Source organism: Chenopodium quinoa, unplaced genomic scaffold (assembly GCF_001683475.1).
Source record: "Chenopodium quinoa cultivar QQ74 unplaced genomic scaffold, ASM168347v1, whole genome shotgun sequence".
NCBI classification, from domain to species: Eukaryota; Viridiplantae; Streptophyta; class Magnoliopsida; order Caryophyllales; family Amaranthaceae; genus Chenopodium; species Chenopodium quinoa.
This window is the reverse complement of record NW_018744996.1, coordinates 2,746,849-2,771,257: the sequence shown is the minus strand read 5'-3', so window position 1 is coordinate 2,771,257 and position 24,409 is coordinate 2,746,849. Positions and strand designations below refer to the sequence as shown.

Below are 24,409 nucleotides of genomic sequence, written 5' to 3'. Positions count from 1 at the left end.
TGCCAGGTTGGCATTTTTACCTGGAACACCCAACCTGCAAACTACAGGCACCGCACCAGCCACAAATACAGCAACAGCAGCAACAACAACATCAACCACAACAAAAGCAGGCACCACAACAACAACAACAACAACAACAACAACAACAACAACAATAACATTAGCAATAACTATCAGTTCAATGAAAAGAATGAATGCGTATGGTGAAGTTGATAATGGACAGAAAATCAATTAAAAAAGTCAGTAAAATTGATAATATTTGTTTGGATACAACGTACTTGAGAATCCGATTACAACAAACTAACAAAAGAAGTTCTAAGATTCTGATTCATCTATTCGATGTAATTGATGTCTATCAACTCGCGGTCTCCTACGACGATAGTACTGAAATACCGTTGTGAAAGGATCTGGGGCAGAAGTCTGGGGAGGAGTTTTTTTGACTGGATGATGGTCCCTCCTGTGATGAGTATGGCGCAGACATGGGTATGGCGAAGTCCTCCTGATTGTCAAAAAACTGCGGGGACGTTGTAGGGGACGTGTGAGTCCGTCCCCTGCTACTCTCGCCTATCTCACGGTGTGAACCCGGTGTGATTGGTCCTGCCCCTGGATAAGATTACCATGACCATGTCTCTGTAAGCTACTCACAGTCATTTCCTGAATTTCATCTATCTCCGGTATGGTGGGATATGATATGCTCAAGACTCCCAATGCATCATGTATAGCAAGCATATCAAACGCCTGCATTAGTCAACAATCAATCAATTTAATAATACCAGAAATTATAAATTGATAAAAAAAAAAAAAAAATCCAACTAAAACTCACATATCCACTGATGTCTCCAAAAGCTGGCTGATAATGAGTTGAGGGTGGGGTGTAGTTAGGGTTGATGAAGAGCCGGGTAATGCTCCGTCCTGTACCATACCATGTATGGATCTTGATACTCCATCCGGCCTTGGAAAGGCGCACCATCCGCGACGTGCTGCAACCGCTGATCCCACATGTCAATGAAAGGGGCATGCTGAACTGCCCAGCTCACATCCCCCTTTCCTCGTCGGTCTGCAAGTGGACACTCGTGTCACACGTGGCGGGGACGGCCTGACGAAGGCCGAATTGTCGCATGACTCTATCGGGGAGGTGAGCTTCAACTACCTCAAAACAGATGAGGACAGTCATGGCACGCCACTCCATATGATGATCACGAAGATATGGGGGCATGGCATTGCCTAGGTCAGGGACATACGGATCCCACGTCATCTTCATTAACACGCCTTCATTAACATCATAATTAACTTATTGAAACAATGAACGGGGTGTTAAATTAGTTTTTATAGTGAACTATCACCTAAGACTTGCTCAGACTGTCGAATGCATCTCTGTAATACGGTAGACCCCTCGCTGCATGCACACGAGTAAGTCTCCGCATCAGCCACCTAATTATATATAATAACAACGTTCATGAGAAATTATTAGCAAAATAAATTGGTATGAGGAAAACTTAACAATAAGTCATACATACCTGCAACCGCATGCCAGGTCTGGTGGAGGGAGTAATGGAACCTCATATGCATGCTCCTGATCGTCTTCCTCCTCCTGGCGTCGACGGCTAGCAGCCCGAGCTGGCCTACCAACGTGGATGTGCTCCCAAGCCCATAACTGTAATAAAAAACACGAGTTACGTTTAGCCACCGTTAAGTACGTAATAGTTAAAAAAATGGTATGAAATTAAAGGGCTACCTGAAGCACAATCAAAGGACCGCCGATCTCCCATCTGTCTCGCTGGGATGCTCTGCAAAGATGGCGATACAAGGTCGCCAGACACGCACTACCCCAGCTGTAGTCACATATCTACTCCCAGTTGTTCTCTAACAATTGTATGTGACTACCACTTTTGTTACTAAATAACGATCCTATCAACATGAACAGGTACGCTCGAGCGTATCTCTGAACGACTCCATCATCAGCATCAGGAGGCAATACCCCAAATGTCTCTCGTAACCATATGTGTCTCAGCCCTGTGCCTCTAATAGCGGTGTCCTCAGGCCTCACCCCTAACACCCTCTCAACAAGGCCACGAGGGTCCTGTATAATGGGCCCTGTCACTGCCCTACCACGTACTGGGAGTCATGTCAGTATCGCCACATCTCGGAGCGTGACGGTGGCCTCCCCAACTGGTAGATGGAAAAAGTGAGTCTCCTGTCGCCATCTCTCAACGAGAGCAGTATATAATTAGCGTCGATCTATAGGTGTGAAGGCCATCCTGTGAAATCCGCCAAAACCCACAAAATCGATGTAATGTAGCACACGCGGGTCGACGACCCAATTTTCCACGACCCTTCCAACGTGGTGCCTGCAAAGCAAGCACCGAGCTGGATCAACCTGTACAACAACAAAAAATACATTGTTGGATCAGTTAACATAAAAATTGCCAAAAACTTTAAAGATTTGGTAAATGAAAACTTACTAACTGCTCCCATATGTCACGGCTCCGATGGGTGCTCTAAAGTGTCAGGACAGAATGGTCAGCTGGTCCTGGGTCAGCTCGTGGCGGTCCCTGAGCGTGTCCTTCCATGATCTCTGTTCATTGCATAATGTAAAACAAGAAATCAACTGCATCCTAAGTGAAACATACACACAACATGTTAGTAAACTAAGACATAAACTAAGACCAATACCAGTCATCACCCGTTTGTAACGGACAAGTTCTCTTATTGTGTCCTTCCTGATGACAACGACCACATTTGCTTGGTGGACGGTTAGTCTCATCCATTTCATTTCGTATACGCTTCAACTTTGGTCGACCTTGTCCTCAGACCATGGGCTCATCAGGACTGATTTTAATTAGGCCCTCTATATGTCCTCCACGTCGTCTCACAAGGAATAGGACAGAAGTGTGGGGCATAAGTATTCGCATACGCCTCTGATCGTAGGAAACTGTCCACCCATGGTTCCTCAGAAACTGAGTACTTAAGACACACGGCTAGAACATGAGAACACGGTAGGTGAAATATCATAGGCTTGTTGCATGTACATGTTCTCAAATTGAAGTTGACCTCCTTTTCTGCCTATCCTGTCTCCCCGGTGTGTTTTTACTTGGTATATACCAAGCTGACGGCTATAAACATCCAATGTATGGTATTTTGCTTTTCTGTTATTCTTCTTCAAAATGGAAGTGACCTTAGGTGAGCATGCATATCCGTCGGCACACCTAGAAAGTGAACTATCCCTTCTTAAATTAAAATACTTGTTAACTCTGTGGAAAGTTAACTCCACTAGGGACATGATCGGTAGAAAACGAGCTCCCTTCAACACATTGTTAAATGTTTCTGAAAAATTTGTAGTACATATTCCATACCTACGACCAGCGTCATGAAACAAGGACCACCTGTGAAACGACACATCCATAATGTACTCTAGGGACTTGACACAAGATTCACCGATAGAACGCATATCATCAGTCAATTTTTTTTCTTGGCGTTGGTAAGCAGCATTGAACATATCTCTCATGTTGTTCTTGACATGAGTCGTCAATTTAGAGGCCATGTGTCAAACGCAAAACATGTGAAAGGCCCGAGGCTCATAAAATCCAACATTCGGGTCATTCATTGCAGCAATAATCCCAGCATGTCGGTCAAATATAACACATAGGCCATCTCAATCAGTAACATGAAACCGAATGCAGCTTAGAAACCAAGACCAACTGGAGGTGTTTTCCCTTCAACTATTGCAAATGTTAGAGGAAATACCTAAATTAGCATCAACACTTGTAGTAACCAAAAGTGTGCCTTTATATTTCCCATACAAGTGTGTCCCATCGATAGAGAGACATAGGCATGTAATGTTTAAACCCATCGATGCAAGGCTTGAAGGCCCAAAACAATCGTTCAAACACCTCCATGTTGCTGTAGTAAATGCCTTCAGCAATAGCTTTGTATTTCTATAAAACTACGGTGCCCGGGTTTGACTCCTGGAGGGCTTGCATGAAAAAAGGAAGTTTGTTGTACGAACTCTCCCAATCCCCAAAAATTTCCGCAATAGCTTTCTGTTTGGCATATCATGCTCTTCGATAGGGAACATCGAATTGAAATTTGTTGGAGATGAGATGTTGTATAAATTCAACCCTCAAACACGGATCTTTATGCATAAACGACTTCACATAGTCACAGATTATGGAGGAGTCCAAGTGTCGGTGATTACTGGGCGGAACTTCATTCACACAGTTCTCACGATGTGGGCCCTTGTAAGATACGATCTTAAAGGCATGTGTGGTCAGATTTGTTTTTGTACCACGTAGCGACCAACTACACTCCCTTTTGCATTTAAGATGAAGGACATTCTCATTCGACGTCACCGTGGTGTAGAACTGATTCTGTTCTATGGAATACAATTTCACCATTTCCTGGAGCACTTTCTTACTATCGAAAATCATGCCCTTCTCAATTTCTCCCCCGACAACAAACGAAGTCTGGCTCCCCGAATCAGCCCAATACATGTCCACCTCATAGTTCTCGTTTATTTGAGTGAACCAAGGCAATGGAGTTCTAGCCATAGCATCATCAACAAATAATTCGTTGTTTATAACATCTTCCTCATATCCGCCTTCACCCTCGTCGTTTGTATCATCATACATATCAAGAACAGACAATTCGTTGTTTACAACAGGTTCAGCATTCACCAAAGTTTGAGACGGTGTTGCTTGAACATGTTCTTGCGTAGGAGAGTAACTGTGAAACTGCATCGGTGATGAAATGTCATTGTTTGAGGTAGATGGACCAGGTTGCTGCAACATTGACACCGACGCCCCTTCATGTACAGGTGCAGTAAAATGTGAACTGAATGGAATGTCAAATTGATCGTCGTGTAACATTCTACTGAAAGATCTTATTCCATATTCAAATGACGGAATGTTGTATGAGGGCATTTGTAACGAGCTTGTATTGTATGAGGAAAGATATGTAGGTTGTTGCTCTGTCAAGCGAATAGTCTGTTGAGTACATATAGACACCATTTCCACATACAAATCAGTGGGAAGAGACCTCATTGCAAGGACACCCCTCAAAACCTCCAAATGGTCGTCATTCAAAACAGGTAAGATTTGAACCCCACTGACATTCTCAAACCTCATTTTAATGTTCAGTTCAACATTTGTTGGGTTTGAATCAGTTATAATATAAACCTTCTTCAGCAAATCATTGTAAGTCATACAAGGTTTCAATGCCAACGGTTCCATTTTTCCTCCTCTATACTCGACATTCGATCCGACACACAAAATTTCACCCCTCCCCCCAACGGCATAACAAAACAATCAATTGTGAAGCCATGTTCTACATAACAATCGGAACACATATTAGATGACACAAATACACAACACAACTAAAACCACAATGATTCCATTAAATCCTCAAGCTAAGCATATATATAACTTAGTGTTCAACAATGTACTTATTTACCTAGTTAATCAACAATGTAGTATATATTTAAATGTACCTAATTCAACAATGTAGTTCGTAAACATACTTGAAATTTACACACTAAGTATGAAGAATAATGTATGCTTCATATACATGGTTTGCAATTAAACAACATACATATAAATATACTTAATTTCAATAATTAAACAACAATGTATTATGTAGTTATACATATTTCGCATACTTGAACAACAATATAGTACATACATTGTAAATTACAAACATAAATTCCCAAAAAACATCATAAACAAGTAAAATAGTTAAATTCAATACATACCTCAAATTCGATCAATGTACTGCGTAAAAGTGTTGAACAAAGAAGAAGGAATAATTTTTAGTGACTATGATGAAGATCTAAGTAATGGGGTGTGATGAATTTGCTACAAATATGGAGGATTGGGCGAACAATGTGGCGCGGGTTAGGACTTGTAAATTGGGGGGTTTCGTTTTTTTTGAAGAACAATGGAAATAATAACTCTGCTTTGACTGAAATACCCGATACAAAAACGCCAGCCTGGTTAGCGTTTTTGGTACAATGGTAAAACACCAACCTGGCGTTTTTACCTAGACCAATTTTTTTTAGAAATTTCAGTCAGGGTAAAAACGCCACCCTAGATGGCGCTTTTGCCTTGACTGAAATTTTAAAAAAATAAATGCCCAGGAATAAAAAGGTTAGTTGACGTTTTACCCTAAAACTTAGTTTGGTAAATAGTTTTGTCACGCATCTAGTTTGGAAAATTGTTTCCATTTAAGGCTCACTTTGGCAATTTTTCCAGAATCTAATGAACATAATAGATTAACGACGTTTATTTGTTGAAAAGCTAAAGAACATAACAAATTAACGACGTCTAAAATATATTCCAAGTAGAAAGTATTCCGCAACTATCAATCTTAACCTCATTTTTTTCCCTTAGCCATTTTGGGCACACCCCTATATATAGGATTTTTATAATTCGGTCAATGTGTAATCGTGGATAGGTAAGACCGCCTTGCGCCAGCTCGGGATTGGAAGGTCTTCAATGTGCCAATTCAAAAAATAATGTGAACGACTACCATAAATATATGCAGGAAAAGTTCCTCCTGAATACTGATGAAATCAACGTGCTCAGAATTGAATATTTCTCGGTAAGTTGAGTTTTCTTTGAAGCTTCATAAGAATAACATGACAGCTATATCATGCTATCTTACAATAAAGCAATGACTAGATCACAATGTCTAACCAGGTCGCCGAAAATACCCCTGCCGTGTTTATATACATAAAATTTCATGCTAACATCTGAGACAAGAATGTCAGAAGATCATTCTCTCCGTAACTTACATTCAATCACCTTGAGATAACATTCCTTGAAGCTTCTGCAGCCAGTTGACGTACTGATTTTCCTCCTTTTTGTGCATGTGTACTAAAAGGAAGTTCATCAAGCTCTCTCCAATCCCCTTCGTATGTAAATAGTCTCTGAATGCATCTTGAAGATCAGAGTCTAATTCACTGAAGAAATGGAACCATATATGAATATCAGAATATCAACATTGAATCAGGAAATCTTCTCATGGATCTAGAAGATGAGGTTCCAATTCACTGTAAATGTACTGAATAAAAGATAATAAACACTAGGAAAGAAAAAAGGAGTTGCAGTCTTGCACTTCATAAACAAAGAATATAACTATAGCGGATACGAAGTATAACACGGACTAGAAAACTGCTGCACATTGGAAATCAAGCATGATGAATTGATGACCATTAACATTAAGTCATTCAACCAATCTCACTGATCAACTCTCCCTGAAGGTCAAAAAGTGACTAATCCAAAATGGCAAAGAAGTGGGCGGATACTAGTAAATAAGAAAGTTTGTAAGCAAATTATTACTACCTCGGTCCAATATTTAACTTTATTTATTGGGGTTGACATGGAGATTTAAAAGTTGTTAAATGTTCAATGAAGAAATGAATTTAGGTAAACAGAAAATAAGAGAGAATGCTGAGGGATAGATAAAAAGATTGATAATATAGGGAGTAACAATTAAAATACAATCCTATAATTTCGAATAAACTAACTAAAAGGGCTTGTTAATCACAATGACAACATACATTTACCTAAACAAGGGGGCCTTGTAATTTTTAGGACCTGTAGAGCTTGTTGATCTTAGATAATCTGCAGAATGGATATTGAATTCTGGGCCAGAATGACCTGCATTGGTAACTTCGCACTTAAAGTGGAGAAGTGAACTTAAGCCAGGCTTTTTTATGCACACTTTCATAAGAACACCCCTTGGATATGTACCATCTCTTGCATAATCTGGTGGACCAAGTAAAGCCGATACAGCAACATCTTCGCCAGTATCACATTTCTTTCGCAATACTACATCATTAGAATTTGGAGTATCCCATTCCACTGTGAAATCTCCTGGGGAACCAGCTCGATAATTCTGTGCCAGGAATAAGATATAAGGTCAGGCATCAAAGTAGCATGGTACCAACTTAAGCACTAGGGGAAAAAAAAAAAAGAAAGAAAGAAAGACAGGACGAGCAAGCTATTCAAGCCGAGCTTTGGTCTCTGGCACTTCCAGAAATCAACTGAGTTTTTGATGAATTGCTGAAAGATAGCCCCATGTGAGTTGCATATAAATATAGTCTGTGTGTACTAAAATAAGCATGTCAAATAGAAGCCAGAGAAATATCTTAATGATATCGTGTACTCCAGAGAAGCAAAAGACTAGTTCATTCGGCAAACAAGAACTCTGTATATATAGCTTACCATAAGCAACCCAATACAGAAACCATTTACTTCACTTCTTCGTTCTCCACAAGTTTGCAACCCAAGACACAAACCAATTAAAGGATTACTAAACAATATGTATACAAGATATATTACCCTTCTCCCACTCTCCTTTCTCTCTTCTAGTAAGAGACATTTATTATTCGAATTTCCTGGTAAATTTCAACTATAACAATGAATCACATCTGGACTTTCCCTTTCAAACCAATGGTGGTAGGCTGGGGTTTTTTTGCACAACCAAGATTATGTGCACAAAGGCATTGCTACTTACCTCTTAGCACAAACATTGACTAGGACTTAGGTAGGCAAGGCCGCAAGGCATTGCACAGCTAAGCAGAATTCTCGACCCCCCCCCCCCCTCTCTCTCTCTCTTTTTTGTCTCAAAAACTAAAGTCTGAAATTGCTTTGCTCATTTCAAGTTATCTACACGATCAAAAAAAAAAAAAAAGAGAGAGAGAGAGAGAGAGGTTTTTGAACTAACTGATATATATCCAATTATACCGTAAATATTATTCAGCTATTCGCTTTTGTAAATATTATTTGTCAAAAAAATTCAAGCATTCTATGCATAAGCAACTTGTAGTAAGCTTCTCACAATAAACTCTGCAAGTAGCAAAACACACAGCTGGGAAGTGGGAAGTACATTTTAAAACCCTATTAAAGTTCTTCCCTTAAATGGTACTAAATCCATAAGTCTATAATTAAGCAGCTGTATCAAATTCACATTTCCAATTAGCATTTTTCTCCAGCTTAAAATTAGATACAGATAGACAATAGTTTTCCCTTGAGTTAGAGTGCAAATCAAGCAGTCTCAAAGGCGTTGACTTTGATGTTACATCTTTTTCATGATATCCCTCTTGAGGGTTCTAAAATTTCAACAATCATCACTCCTAAATTGGTAGGAGGATGACTGGACGGTGCCACAGTGGACCCAACTTGATATATTTTTCTAACCTCAGGTGACAACTAAATCATAGAGGACAACAACAAACAGCTTCCATCTTGGTATGCATAATTTCTCACTTTGACATTATACCTTGTAATCTTGTATGTCCAACATTTCACAACCAATACTCCCCTGTCCTCAAAAAGAGACCATGTCTCTATATTCAGTTGTCTCACAACAAGATAGGTTACTCTCTAATTTCAGTAATTTAATTCACGAACTTCTCAAATTACACCGATTGATACCTTAACTACAAATTACAGAGTACTTTTTGTCGTAGTTCTGGTATTATATCACAATTTCTTATACATCGACCATTAATCACTCACATGTAGCCTATTATTCCAACACGGAGAGATTAAATGGGATATGAGTTTCTCATTCTCGTAATTCAACCTTATAAATAAATAATGTCTACATAGAGGGGTTGTTTTGCTAGATGAACAAAGTTATGCTTCCCAAAAAATTGCATTTCGAAAGTGGGTATGATTTATTTTATCCCTATAAAGTCGAAATTCTCATGCGAAGTTTAGGAGCTACATAAGCGGCTTTGCACCATGTTTTTGTCAACCAAACAACTTTCCGATTTCCAATTTTTTTAGGCTCCTCAACAACTTAAAGAAGCACTTGGTTTATTTTAGCCTACTGGTCATTGCCTTGCGACAAATAATACGGAAAAAACGCTCGAAATAATTAGCAGGGTTTCAAAATTTCGAAACTATAACACAATTCCAAATTTCCAATCACATATTCGCAGAAAACCCACAAATTACTCAAAAACAATCAGAATTCAGGTATGGTGTACATTAATAAACTACAACCCTAAAATCATTTAATTTTAGTTCACAAATTTCCAATGAAAGAGGCATATTACAGAAATAGCATTATCTAAAAAAAAAAATTGAAGAAAAATTGAGGAAAGAGAGGGTAGAAATACTTGAAAGCAGGGAGAAGAGAGTTCGTGAGTGATTTCAGACTGCAAGATTTTGAGTAAATCGAAGGCTTTGGCTTTAGCGGCTTCCCGATTCTTCAGAATCGTTTGCATTGCTCTTACGTTCCGCATTCTCGACTACCACTACTTCTCCAGATTCTTCCAGAACTCAACTCCAGCAGTCAAAGCTCAAGGGCGTTTGTCTTGCTCTTTAATTTTTATTTTTATTTTATTAAAAAAATTGGAAAAAAAAATAAAAAATAAAAAAAAAGATAATTTCTAAATTACCACCCGTAAAATACACTCTTTTTGAAATAATCACCCGTTTAATTTTTATTTTTATTTTACCACTCCTTAAATTAAGTAACCGCTCATATTACCACATTTTTTAAGTTTTCGGTGAAGTTTCCAACCGTGGACCCCATTTTTTTTATTTCCTTCCTTTTTTTTTCTTCTTCTATTCTCTCGATTTCCCTCTCTCTCACCCCGATTTTTTCTGTCTCCATTCTTCTTACCTTCTTCAACCTTCTTCTTACCTTCAATTTCAAGCTCACTTCCAAATTCTTCCTCTTCTTCTTCATCCACAATTCCCCACCAGCAGCACCATCCACCAATTTCCTAGACAACTACCATAATCAACCTCACCGCCCTTAACATACACCACTAGCCACTGCAATCTACCCCACCACCCTCAACACACCCCACCGATCACCGCCTTCAACTTCACTGCCCTCCACACACATCTCACCGCCCTCAACAAACCCTCATCGACCACCGCCTTTAACCGCATACCATCAAACATTGCTCAAAATCATCCCTACTTAAATACATGAATTGGTGTTTACACCCTTAAGATAAATAAATAGGTAGTTTTGCCATTATATATACAAGCACATTTTCTGTGTGGCCACACCGTGTTGCCGGTTGACAATACAACGTGTGGTCGACTGACACACACCAAAACATTGATCAAGTAACCCAAGACCGACCGAGTAATCCCTAACTGACCGAGAAACCGCTGATTGACCGAATAACCCCTAACCGATTAACCCGGCCACACAATGACCAGCCATATATGACACTTAGTATGTACCAGTATGCAGTATCTAATTATTGATGTAGCTTTGTCATTTCTTCTACTATTTTTTTAGGGCGCTCCCATTGATCTTTTTGATCAATTTAACTTGTCAATCCAAAATGGATTTTGTAAATAAAGTGAACAGCAAACATCCACATATCCACATATCTGAATGATGGCAATTACTCAGCAGCTGAGTAGGAGTGCCCCCATATAATGTCCGTTAGAGTGTTGAGCGTCACCGTCAAGTTTTAATGTCCTTGATTTGTCTTATTTACATCCACATGTCATGTTCATCTTTTTTGGTGTCGTAAATTCAAATATCCACACTTCTTATCCATTGTTCTGGCAAGTTGAGCTAAAAACCTTTGCTACTTGAACTTTTTAATTTGACTAATAAGATGTGAGTGGCCCTTGGCCCAATTTTTTATTGGTAAACATAATATATTATTGAAACAAGTTATAATTGAAACATGTTACACTTGAAACAAGTTATAATTGAACCATGTTACACTTGATACAATTAATAAGCGTACAAATTTGAATACCATGTACGTGTACATGTTTGGCTTTTCTACCTGGTGCATTAAATTAATAATATTATTAATAAATTGGTAATCACATTAAACATAAAACATATTGGCCTTTGACTATTCCTAACTATATAAAGTAAATGGGGATTTGGGTCAAAACATAATGGTTTAAATTCATAATCTACTGTCCATGCCCATTTTTGAGGTCATAGTGGTAAAACATATTAAAACAAAGTAATATCAATACATCAATTTACAAAAAAAAAAAAAATTGAATACTTAAAAGGGGGTAGTTGCATTTATGAGACATGGGGTAGCTAAGGATATAAGTCATATAACGGCCAAAATTGCAGCAAATACACGTAGACGTGCGTGTGTGGCAGATATGTTGAGTCACAATAAATGCTATTACCAAATTGCCCAAAATTTAATGATGATACCCTGTTAATTGACGAAACAAGTTGATCAAATATTTTGCGTTTTTTTCTTCGTCAAAAAAACCACAATTTGTAAATGAGCCTTGTAAACTTGAATTTTCTCATTTTCGCCATTATTCGAAAATAACATGACAAGCGCTTCTTTAACCAAATTTGAAAACCCTGAATTACATAAACCTTGAACAAATTACTACTCCCCTTCCTCTCCTCCTACTAGGGCTTACTTCAACCTCCATACTCTCTCTGCTCACACTACTACTACTACTACAGTTCCTCCTACTGCTCAAGCCCGAGTTCGAGGAGAGAGAAATCAATGGCGAACGAAGCAGACATGAGCGGTTGGACCGACCTTCTTCATTCCTCCACTAAGCTTCTCGAACAAGCCGCTCCTTCCGCTCAGTTTCCTCCTCTTCAGGTTTTTCTCTCTCTTCATTTCATCGTCGATGTTTCAAGTATTGCGGCATTTTTGAATTAGGTTAAATTGATGATTGAAATGTAAACTTTTATTCATGTTTGTATTGATTTTAGAGGAATTTGGATCAATTGGAAGCCTTGTCGAAGAAGCTCAAGGCTAAAACCCTAAGAAATGAAGCTCCTTCTCAGTCTATTGCTGCTACCAGGTCCGCCTTTTTTTCGTTTCTTATTTATTTTATGTTTTTGTGATTGAACTGCATTTTGCTTGTTGTTTTTCATTTGCATTTTGATTTTTATTTGATTGGTATCTATGTATTATGTTAATTATTAATTCAACCGTATTCTATGATATAATGTCCGCAAATTTCTGTAATTGGGTTTGTGGTTTGGGGAAGCGGGTTTGTGGGGATAGAGGACAGGCAATTGGTTTGGTTTGAGGTAATTAATTGACAGCATAACTCGGGGATTTTTTCAATGAGCAAGGAGATTAATTATAGGAAATATAGTATCTGTCATTGAATTCCACCTTTCTCTACTGAATTTAGATGTTGAGTTAGATGGCTGCTAGTATTCTACAATTCTCTAACTAAGGATCATTGGCCGGTTACAACTTAGAAGGGTATATATTTTTTATGGGATTTTCCTGGGATTTATTTACTGATTTACTCATACATGCCAAAAATTTCCGTCTTGATTTGGAGAGAGGGAGGGGTAATGATAGATTAAGGGTTAAAAAGGGGGATGAGAAGATAGTTTTGGTGCCTTTTTTGGGAATTCTAGGAGGGATAAGGAGTCTAAGGAGGGTCAATTTTGTAGTTAATAAACTGAATATATTATAATTCTGTGATGAAGATAGTAGGTCTATGAACAGGCAATCTGATCTTAGCTCTACCAGATATTAGATTTCATATGAGTTGCAAAACAAAATTGATCTTGAGAAAAAGTTTCTGCTTTTAAATTTTTTTATTTTTTGGGAGACGGAGGGGGGAGCTTTTATAATTTAGTTAACAAACTCCACCAAGGTAATAATACTGTGGGGAAAGAGTGCGCAGAATCTCAGAGCATCACTTTTTAGCACGATGTTAGTATACCCCAGCCTCTGTGTTACTATCAGCCCAAAGCGTGTTGCTAGCACTTCAGCCATATCGGCACTCCACTGTCCACACTGCACTATACCTCCTGACGCCAACAGCTAGCAACTCCCCTATCTCTGATCTGATGAACACTCCAAGGCCTACATGCCCTTCATCGAATATTGCTGCATCAACCTTTATTTAATGCTTCCTCCTCTGTTAAACTCCTAAACTGAGAAAATGGTATCATGGTGTATTGGTGTTTCTTATTTACCCCCCTTTACTCTTTCCTTATATGCATCGGCTATTGCTGTGGACTTAATTTGCTGCCTGTTGATAGGTTGTTAGCTCGTGAGGGGATTAATGCAGAGCAACTTGCAAGGGATTTAAAGTCTTTTGAACTGAAGGTAAATGCTATTGAATTGTTTCGGTGTATGGGAACTAATCTTTGCTGTTCACTTCCTTTATAGTAGATGTATAATGCTCTTTACACTATCATGGAATTGTTGCTGTACTTGTCTAGAAAATCTAGAAGTTTCACTGTGTCCTCTTGCAATACCCCTCTTATTTTATTGTATTTTTATGTTTATTTTTTTTATGTGTGTAGAATGATTTTGACTCAGTTTACTTTCTTTATCTTGAAGACCACCTATGAGGATGTTTTCCCAGCTGAAGCAACTAGTGTCGAAGAGTATCTCCAACAGGTACTTTCCTTCCCTGTTTTGTGGTTTACAGTGAAAGTTTGAACATTTCCTAAAGAAATTCCAGGATTAGGTTTATGTCCTGTTATTTTCTTTATTTATTGTTTGGTTGGTTGGCATTGTAATATAAAAATGGATTTTTGTCTACAGTCATTTTGGTTTAAGAAATGTAGATTCATAGGTTTTTATGTCCAACATTTGTGCGTAGCTGTATACTTCCTAGCATGATTTGTTGGTTGTATCATTTAGCTCCTTAAATTCTTCTTGCAGGTACATGAGATGGTAATGGTCTCATCCATCCAGGAAGCTCAGAAGGATAATCTGAGAAATTTTGATGACTATATGATGAAGGTTTTGGAGGTTAGTGTGCCAAGCAGGTTGCTCTGGTTTTTGTTATCTTATTTTCAATGAGTATGTTGTTGTTGTTGTTCTGTATGCTTTAGCTCAAGTGCTCATACATTTTGCCCTACTCTCTTGTATTACGTCTTGCTATCAACGTTGGTTATTGTGATGTATTTCTAGTGAAAATTATTATTGTTAGTATGATATACCATTTGCATGCTAATTTTTGTTTGAATTAAAGTATATGATTACTCAACCTTCTTAAAAAAAAAAAAAAAAAGAACTTACTGTCTTGGTTATTGTTTCTGCCCACGATCACCTGGCCCACACAACTATCATTATACTTTCTCCTTTCTGAAGTTTGATGCTGCATATGTGTTGCATCTTTTTGTGATGTGTAGATCTTCTGGTTCGTAATATATTTGATAGTCATTCATTTAGGAGTAAGAGAGTTACAATTCTGATCTTCAGGGAGTTGGTTTGACGGTGACAAGTATTCAGTTGTTGAGGAACAAGATTCACTTTGGTGGTTAAGAAGATCAAAATTGTTATTACTTTTTCATCTTCAGACGTATATACTTAGTATTCTATTTTTTATTTTTATTTTTATTTTTTTTTATTTTTTATTTTTATTTTTTTGGGCATTGAGTAGTCATTGCTTTGTTGAAATTTGAGATAGAGTTTTGGCTGAGATACCATGCGCTATCTTCCACAATGGAGTGTATGATAGAGAATGTATTATATGAGCACAGTGTGATTTGATTTCTGTTGACATTTGTTTTATTCATTTTCAATTTAGGAATCATCATTTGGATTGATAATTGGTTAAACCATTGTCCTGTTATTAATCGATTTAAGTTTTGTAACCCCTGCCTTCTTCACACTGTCAAGCATAACCTAGCCCTGTTTTGAAAGACTCCTAATTCAACAATGTCATAGCCTAATCTGGCTTGTATTTTGACCCCCTTTATTGCAATCAGTGAAGGATTTGATCTTTAGTAGTCGTCCATTTCAAGGTGCTCTCTCAAGTGAGAAGGATTGTTTGAGATTATTACGTAAAAAGAGTGCAAATGGCTCATGCACAAACCTCGTGGGTTAGTGTTATAACTCTTATTGTTAAGATTTAGAGTGTCTCTTAACCTGGGTTTGCAAGTGTTTTGATTTCTTAATAGGCAGAAACCATTCTCATATACAATATTTTAACGTGTAAAATTTCTGTTTCTTTGTTCATAGGACATTATGACTTTCTTGAGTTTAAAAATTTTGTTTATATTATTATTCTTCCTGTGCTTCCTGGTGGTTTTTTTTATTTTTTTTTTTATTTATTATTATTATTATTATTATTATTATTATTATTATTTTAATAAAGAGTGAGTGTTTTGCAGGGGAAGAAGAAGTTATTGATTACTGGAATTCTAACAATAAACTTTGCATGTTTGATTTTCTGCAGTACGATTGGCAAAAGGAAAAAAGGGATTATCTTCAAGTCTTGAGCCGAATTTCAACATTGCCTCGTTCTAATACTGGTGAAGCAACTAATGCAATTACTCGTTCAGGTCAAATAGTATCAGTGTCTTCTACACCTCAAGCCTTTAGTGGTTCCTCCAGTATGGAGATCGTCCCTCAAACTAATAGGCCCACTGAGGAGAAGAAGGCTTCAGTTTATGCTGAGGTTGTGAGGAGCCTCAACAGTGCAAGGGAGCGTGCTTTATCATTTAAAGTAAGGCTGTGGCTTTATAAATTGTTCATAGTTTACTGTTTCCTTTATAATTTCACCTGTGTGCATGTGTGCGTGCTGCGGGTGAGTATGTAATTATTTTATATTATATTATGAATTTTCTTGTTTAGCTCTTGTGATGATGGCATAGTGCATGATTACCCAGCTACTGTATTATACTGCATAAAGCTTTGAAAGAGTACGGCATAAGTTGTGAAGGCAGGATTTTTATTGGGATGTCAAAACTCAAGAAATGTAATGAATATTATTATTTGCTTTCCTCATAAGTCTCCATGTTATAAGCAAAAGTTTTTTGAAAAGAGAAAAAAAAAAAAAACCAACCTCGATCCCCAGAAAATGATATTGGACTGAGCATGAATAATATATGTCTAATGAGCACTAATGAGAGATATGATCCCTCCACGTTACTTCTTTGTTATTAATATATATTTACCTGTTGATGTCTTAATGGATATTTTCCCCTCAACTTATTTTATTTTTCCTTCCATTACTTTGTGATTTGATAATTTTTTTATGTGTAGTTGGAAGTAAACTTTAGCGCTTCTGTAGTACCTATTAAACAGAGTTTAAATTTCCATGTGAATGTTAATTATAAAAAAAAAAAAAATCCTCTATGACAAGACCAATTACACATTGCACAATAAGTGTCTGAATGTCTTGGATTTTTATTTTATTTTATTTTATATTTTGTATCCTTTGAAGTAATTAGATTAATTTAGCTCTAACTGTTCAACTAAATGGATTGAGTTAGTGTTAAGATATCTAACATGAAGCTGACTTGTGCTAGCCTTCCAACCATTTAACTGATTTTTGTAGGCTATTTATTTATTTATTTATTATTATTTTTTAGGACAATTTCAATTTTGCTACCACCAAAAAGCAGGCACCTCAGTTTTGCTACCCCTTAAATTTTTTTTTTTTTTTTTTTTTATTTTACTACCACCTAAAATCACAGTTTTTAATTTCACTACCACTTAACGGAATCCGTTAAGTTTATTCAAAAAAAAAAAATAAAAAAAAATTAAAATGTTTTAAAAAAAAAGAAAAATCCAGCCACCCTCCCCCCTCCCTTTCCTCCACCACCTCTCCTGTCAGCCACCCTCCCCCCTCCCCCCGCCGGCGACCGGCGCCCAAAGCGCCGACGACCCTACCCCACTGCCATTCCCCCACCAACGCAGCCCACCCCTCCCTTTTCCCCTTCTTGCTGCCCCGACCTCCACCCCTAACCGGAAACCACCCCCCTCCCCATTCGCCCCACCGGAATCGCCGCTTCCCCCCCCCCCAAACACCCTGTGCCGGTGTTGCGACCCACCTCCACCCCCAATCCCCTCCTTTCTCGATTTGGTTTTCCGCCCTCCACAACCGGAACTCCCTTTAAACCCTTCCAACCATTCGAAACACCCTCAAAACCCCTCCCCCACTCCCAAAAACCCCCAACAACCACTTCCTCACCGTCAAAAACCCTAGTCGCTAGGGTTTCGGGGTTGGAAGTTTTCGAAATGGGGGATGGAGGGGTTTAATAGGTGGTTGTGTGGGGGTTTCGGGGAGGGGGGACTGTGGCTTAGGGGAAGCGCCGGAGCGGCGAGTCTAGTGGCTGAGCGAGCGAGGTGGCTGGGCGAGTCTAGTGGTTGGGCGAGCGAGGTGGCTGGCAGGGAGGTGGCGGGTTGCCGGAGCTCTAAGGTGGTTGGGGTTTTGGTTGGTTTTTTTTTTAATTTTTAAACATTTTAATTTTTTTTAATTTTTATTTTTTGAATGAACTTAACAGAATCCTAACGGATTCCGTCAACTGGTAGCAATTTTTAACAACTCTGATTTAGGTGGTAGTAAAATAAAAAAGAAATTTAAGGGGTAGCAAAACTGAGGTGCCTGCCTTTTGGTGGTAGCAAAACTGAAATTGTCCTATTTTTTATTTATTATTATTTATTTATTATTATACTCCTGTCCTAAAATAAGCTTTCAAAATTTTAACCTAGTGAAGTTAGAAAGTCAAACAGTTTCAAATTTCAAAGTGGTGGACATGATCAAAGCGAATCACAAACACTTTAGAATCGTCTTGCTTAAAGTTTGATTTGAGATTGTTTAATATGGAGCATTGCAAATTAACTGACTTGATACGGCAAGACTACTCGAACTAGATACCAAAAGTTAAAAACTGCATGTCAGTGTTGAAAAGTTTCTACTCAAATTATATGAGTCAGTGTTACTCGATTTAAATGGGGTGGTTTGATGTCCTAAACTTAAGGTCTTTTTGACCTGTTTGCTAGTTCATACTAATTTATTAAAATTCTGGATTTCTGAGTTTGTTTTTGTGTTGTTCATCATCGAGAAGGTTTTTAGTGTGTTAGTTTCAAATGTCTCTTACTGAAAGATTTCTTCTCATCGTTGTCTTTTCCAAGTTTTTGCTTTCTAATCAGTGCATTATTGAGTAGTCTTTTTTTTTTTTTCCTTTCCTTTTTATGAAGCCTGCTTCAGCATTTAAGATTGCTTTTGAAAGTTTGGCTCTTGAGGCATCTGGGGGAAAGTCTGTTGGCATGCAGAAGATATGGCACCTTGTGCAGGTTGGTTGTGAGATTATATGATTCATCTTGATGACTAAACAAGATATTGCTATTTATAATTTTTCCTTGATTTAATTTTAATGTATTGGTCCTTTGTAGACATTGGTTGGCGAGGATGTAAATATTCAGCAGAATATTTCAAGGAAAATGGTGTTGGTGAATGGTGCCAGGCGGCATTTGGAGTGGGGACATTCGAAGCATGTCATTGAAACAATACAAAATCATCCTGTACAGGTAAGTAACCACCAGTTTTTCTTGCTGAGCAAGTGTTTCTCAAAACTAGTGCTTGTGCAATCTGGTCTCCTGTTGGTACTTTTTGGCTTGTAGTAGTTTCTGCCAATAGATCTCATACTTTGTTAATACAATAATTGTCCAGCCTTAAACAATAATCCCATCTTTTACTATTGCATATGTATGCTTGCATCTTACACCTGACAATCTGACATGGTTTTTGTTGCATTAACATATATTCGGGTCTTGTAATCAGGCTGCACTTGGGGGTTCGGTTGGTAATCTACAAAGAATTCACGCATTTCTTCGGGTTAGTTGAGTTATTATTTATCAGTTAATTTAATCATGAATTACACTGTGTATTTTAGGACTTTATAATCATCAATGTCATGCTTTTTACAGATCCGTTTACGAGATCACGGGGTTCTAGATTTTGATGCAGCTGATGCCAGGAGGCAACCTCCTTTGGATACAACTTGGCAACAGGTCCTATAGTATCTGTTAAATTACTATTTTCTTTTCTATCCTGTCTAGATACCCTTCCTGTTTTTGTTTTTTTTGCAAACAGTTGCTATACATTGGTGAAATGACAAGGGAGGTCTGAACATTGTCTCAGAATTGATATCCCTACATTTTCCTAGTTTATCTTTCACGATCATCATATTATTTGAAACCTGATAGTAATAAGTTAGTTCTTGTTAAATCAGGATTGGGTTCAGAAATTGTTTCTGAACTTGGTTGTTTCAATTTAATATACCTGTTTCATCGGTGTGAAGCTATAGAGGACCTGAATAAGAAAACGGCTTTTATTTGTCTAAAATACTGAATCTTCTCATATCATTGTTTCAGATATATTTCTGTTTGAGAAGTGGGTATTACGATGAAGCAAAGAGTGTAGCTCAGTCATCTCGTGGTTCTCTTCAATTTGCTCCTCAGGTACTAGTTGTTCATCCCCTGCATCTTTGTAAGGTATAAGATGATGTTTCATAACTCTCTACTGTGGCAGCTTTCAGAATGGATATCTACTGGAGGTGTGGTATCTGCAAATACTGCTGCCGCTGCTTCTGAAGAATGCGAGAAAATGTTCAGAATGGGTGATCGCGGGGCTCGAGCAGTGTATGACAGAAAGAAATTATTACTTTATGCTATGATTTCTGGATCTCGCAGGCAGATTGACCGCCTTCTTAGAGAGCTACCAAATCTGTTCAACACCATAGAGGACTTTCTATGGTTCCAGTTGTGTGCAATACGGGAGAATTCACATGGAGCCTCATCCTCTGCACTGAATGAGGGGTCTGTGCCTTACACCTTAGAGGATTTACAAACATACCTTAACAAGTTTGAGCCATCATATTACACTAAGAGTGGGAAGGACCCTCTCATGTACCCATATGTTTTACTATTGAGCATTCAGTTGTTACCAGCTGTCATCTACTTGTCAAAAGAAATGGGTGAAGGGTTTAACATTGATGCTGTCCACATTGCAATTACATTTGCGGATCATGGGGTTTTTTCAGAAAGTGCTGCTGCAGGACAGAAGCTAGGATTGATGGATGCTTTTGCTGAAGTATCTAGCATGATTAGGCAGTATGGGTCTGCATACATAAGAATTGGAAATCTTTCTATGGCACTCGAATATTATGCACAAGCAGCTGCTGCAGTTGGGGGTGGTCAATTGTCATGGGTAGGGAGAGGTAGTTTAGATCAGCAAAGGCAGAGGAGCTTAATGTTGAATCAGCTTCTTACAGAGTTGTTGTTACGTGATAATGGAATCTATCTCCTACTTGGACCTAGGGGTGCTGGAGAAGAAGCTGAACTGAGACGGTTTTTTACTGATGCTGGTTCAAGACAACAATTTCTGCTTGAAGCAGCTCGACAGTGTCAGGAAACTGGTTTGTTTGACAAAGTAATAATCTAATGCTCTGATTCCTTGGTGCTTGCTAGCTAATTAGTGCTGCTATCTGGATATATTAGTCACATGTTACTTTATTATTCCGAAAAATGGTTACCCTCCTTATATTAAACTGCTATGGTTTCTTATTTAAAAAAAAAAAAAAAAAACTGCTATAGTTTCTCATTATGTCCATTCTTAGATTGGTTGACAGGGACTAGCCCAGGAGGGTATATATGATCCAAATTTTATAGTAGGTCTTTTAGTGAAGTCATGTTATATGCCTATTATTAGGAGCTAATACTATGTTGCCACTTTTTGAGATGAAAAGGGTATATTATTGTACCTTGTGTTTCCTTGCTTATGATCATGTATTCGATCATCGTCAACTTTCTTAATGCTCTTTTCATACTGAATCAGTCTGTAGAAATTCAGAAGAGAGTTGGTGCATTTGGAATGGCTTTAGATACAATTAATAAGTGCTTATCTGAAGCAATCTGCTCACTATCACGTGGCAAACTCGATGGTGATAGTCGGACAGCTGCGCTCATCCATTCTGGCAATGAGATATTAGAGATGTGCAAATATTATCCTGAGATCAGGTGTGTATTTATTACAATCGCATATACTTAATTTTCCATTCAGCTGTATTCTTATTTCAGTGTAGCTTCTCCAAGCTGATGCTCCAGAAAGGGAACTGTTATGCCAAATGCTGGATAAACTTGTGCAGGAATATAATATTAGATTTTTTTGGCTTCTTATTCTCATGTTTACAAATTTATGGTTCTGTTGCTTAGTTGTTATCTTGGGAGCTTGCTGGTTTCTGCCTTTTGCACATACTTATCAATACAGTGCACTTTATTCTTTTTAAATATAATGGCAGGAAAATTAGCCTGGGTGAAAAAGACTTTAAAATTACCTGAGGGCAAATTGTCATTTGTATATGAAAAAAACTCTAATTTCCAGGTTTTAATATAACAAAAATTACAGATTTAAATGTTTGTTGTGTGTGTGTGTGTGTTGGGGGGGGGGGGGGTCAATTGGCCCTATAATTAACTCCGTATATTCTGCTTTTAAGCTAACTGGACAACATTACTGCACTAGGATATTAAGTTAAACTCTTCTTCCCATCTAGTATATTACCTTTTTTCTCGTGTTGCTTTTAGCTTACAGGTGAATTTGTTGCTGGTCCTCCCTCTTTAACTAAATGCAATCATTTCACTGTTAAATAGGAGTTACATGATGCAGTTTACTTGTTTGCAAAATTGGTATGAGTGTTATTTTCTAAATTATCATTTATTCATTTGGCCTGAGTCTTGAGTCTCCTCATTTTCCTCCTTTCCTGTTGTCTATACTGTTTGCACTTATAGATTTTGTAAGAGCCATAATGGTTAATTTTGTGCTAACATGTAGCTGGGATGCATTCATAATTTCTGTCCTGGAGGCTAACTTGAAATTTCTGTGCAGCGTAAAAGATAGAGAGCATGTTATAGAACAAGAAACTGTCTTGAGACAGCTTGAGGCGACACTGTCAATTCACGAGCATGCACGACAGGGCCGCCATTTGGATGCATTACGAGAGATTGCTAAACTTCCATTCCTTCCACTGGATCCACGTGCACCAGGGTTAAGCATGGATTCATTCCAGAATTTATCCCCTTATGTCCAGGCTTGTGTCCCTGACCTTCTAAGAGTTGCCTTAAGTTGTCTGGACAATGTGACAGATACTGATGGGTCTCTTCGTGCTTTAAGAACAAAGGTAATTACAGGCAGCCTGGTTTCTTCCCTGAGCATATACATTCAGCTATTGGCTATGTGTCATCGCATGCAAATATCACATCAGTTATTATTAAACTCCATGCTTTAGCTTGTTTAGTTGCAAATTAGCTAATTTTGATCGTATGGATGTGTGATACTAGAGAAGTGGGCTATTGGCTTTCTTGATGGACAAAATGCTCTAATATTCCTTGAATCTTCTGATTATCATGATTGGTCTTATACAGATGATCACACTCCTCTTTACTAGTTTCGTGTCTGTCTTCGTGCTTTTTTACTTTTTTTTTTTTTTTTTTTTTTTTTTTTTCGCTTTCGCAATAATGCTGACACACGCTAGTGAGAAGTACTAAGTGCTCATTCATTGTAAATATGATGAACTTGCTTGTCTGATGTGAGTTACTTTCACAGGTTGCAAATTTTCTTGCAAACAACCTGCATCGAAATTGGCCTAGTGATTTGTTTGAGAAGGTCGCAAGAAGCCTTTGAAATCAAGCACAAGGGAAAGGTTGGCAGCTTGGACAGCGCTGCCAAGCTTACTGTCAAGTGCTGGTGCCAAGGGCTTACCATTCCTCTTGCACATTTTGTACATTTATGAAACTAGAACTTCCTATTTCTTTCTTTTTACCGATATATAGAATTTTTCTTGCGGCTAGAGCAAATTAGGCTGTGTGTTTTTGGTATTATTTACCATGTTGTCCTGCCTTTAATTACTTTTCATGTAGACAGTTAGAAGTATTAGTGACAACTAGAAGAATATTCAGCTATGTTCTCCAATAGTATAATTTGTCATATGGCTAAAATTATTGCTTCTTGCACTTCAATGAATGCCATTTCAGGCTAATTTAAGAGGTTTTAACCCTGCTATGTGAATGTTTATGTGTGGATGCACCGTTTCATAATATGTCTAAAGTGTATCCGAGTTTTGGATTTCTGTCATCGAATGATATTATCACCTTTGTTCATGTCATGACAGGTTTGAATTTCTGTTAATTACTTTAATTACAAATTAGGTTATTTATAGCATTATTGGATGAAAATCTTTGGAATTAATCATGTATTTTGAAGTATTGCTGTTCAACCTTCACTGACACATACCAAAAGAGGAAAAAAAGAGGAACAGGGGATGGGGAGTTGAACTGCCGCAAATGAATTGTGGTCCACAATTTTCAATTGATGAATTTATTATTTCTTAAAAATTTGTAAATTACTATCTCAAAAAGGAAGTCTTTGTGAATTACTACCCCTAAAAAAAAGTTGTTAATTACTACCCCTAAAATTGATTAATTCTAGCAACTACTACCTTTTTCCCTAATTAACCTACTTAAGCTCTTATGACATTATTATTCGTCTAAATTGTAATTAGTAGCTTTTAAACCTTAATTAATTAGATGAACCCTTGCACCACCGCCCAACCACCATTGCACAACCTCGGCGGCCCCGTTTACCACCTTCGACAACTCCCCCATCGTGAAACCCACTCCCCGCGGTCGATCCCCCACCACGAAACTCACTCTTCC

At 37.9% G+C, this 24,409-nt stretch overlaps 2 protein-coding genes across 2 annotated transcripts; one reads left to right on the top strand and one right to left on the bottom strand.

Moving 5' to 3' along the window:
* Window positions 1-6,530: 6,530 nt before the first annotated feature.
* LOC110707331 lies at window positions 6,531-10,931 on the bottom strand. The gene is made up of 3 exons (XM_021885352.1): window positions 10,127-10,931; window positions 7,562-7,893; window positions 6,531-6,955 (listed from the first exon to the last, which is right to left on the bottom strand). Exons 1-3 carry the CDS (start codon window positions 10,250-10,252, stop codon window positions 6,790-6,792), a joined length of 624 nt encoding a protein of 207 aa, XP_021741044.1. The 5' UTR covers window positions 10,253-10,931; the 3' UTR covers window positions 6,531-6,789.
* Window positions 10,932-12,251: 1,320 nt separating this feature from the next.
* Window positions 12,252-23,754, top strand: LOC110707330 (nuclear pore complex protein NUP93A-like). The gene is made up of 15 exons (XM_021885350.1): window positions 12,252-12,583; window positions 12,697-12,788; window positions 13,996-14,062; window positions 14,300-14,359; window positions 14,627-14,716; window positions 16,149-16,418; window positions 18,899-18,994; window positions 19,094-19,228; window positions 19,482-19,535; window positions 19,628-19,711; window positions 20,075-20,161; window positions 20,232-21,131; window positions 21,537-21,718; window positions 22,584-22,875; window positions 23,301-23,754. Exons 1-15 carry the CDS (start codon window positions 12,482-12,484, stop codon window positions 23,376-23,378), a joined length of 2,589 nt encoding a protein of 862 aa, XP_021741042.1. The 5' UTR covers window positions 12,252-12,481; the 3' UTR covers window positions 23,379-23,754.
* The last annotated feature ends 655 nt before the right edge of the window (window positions 23,755-24,409 follow it).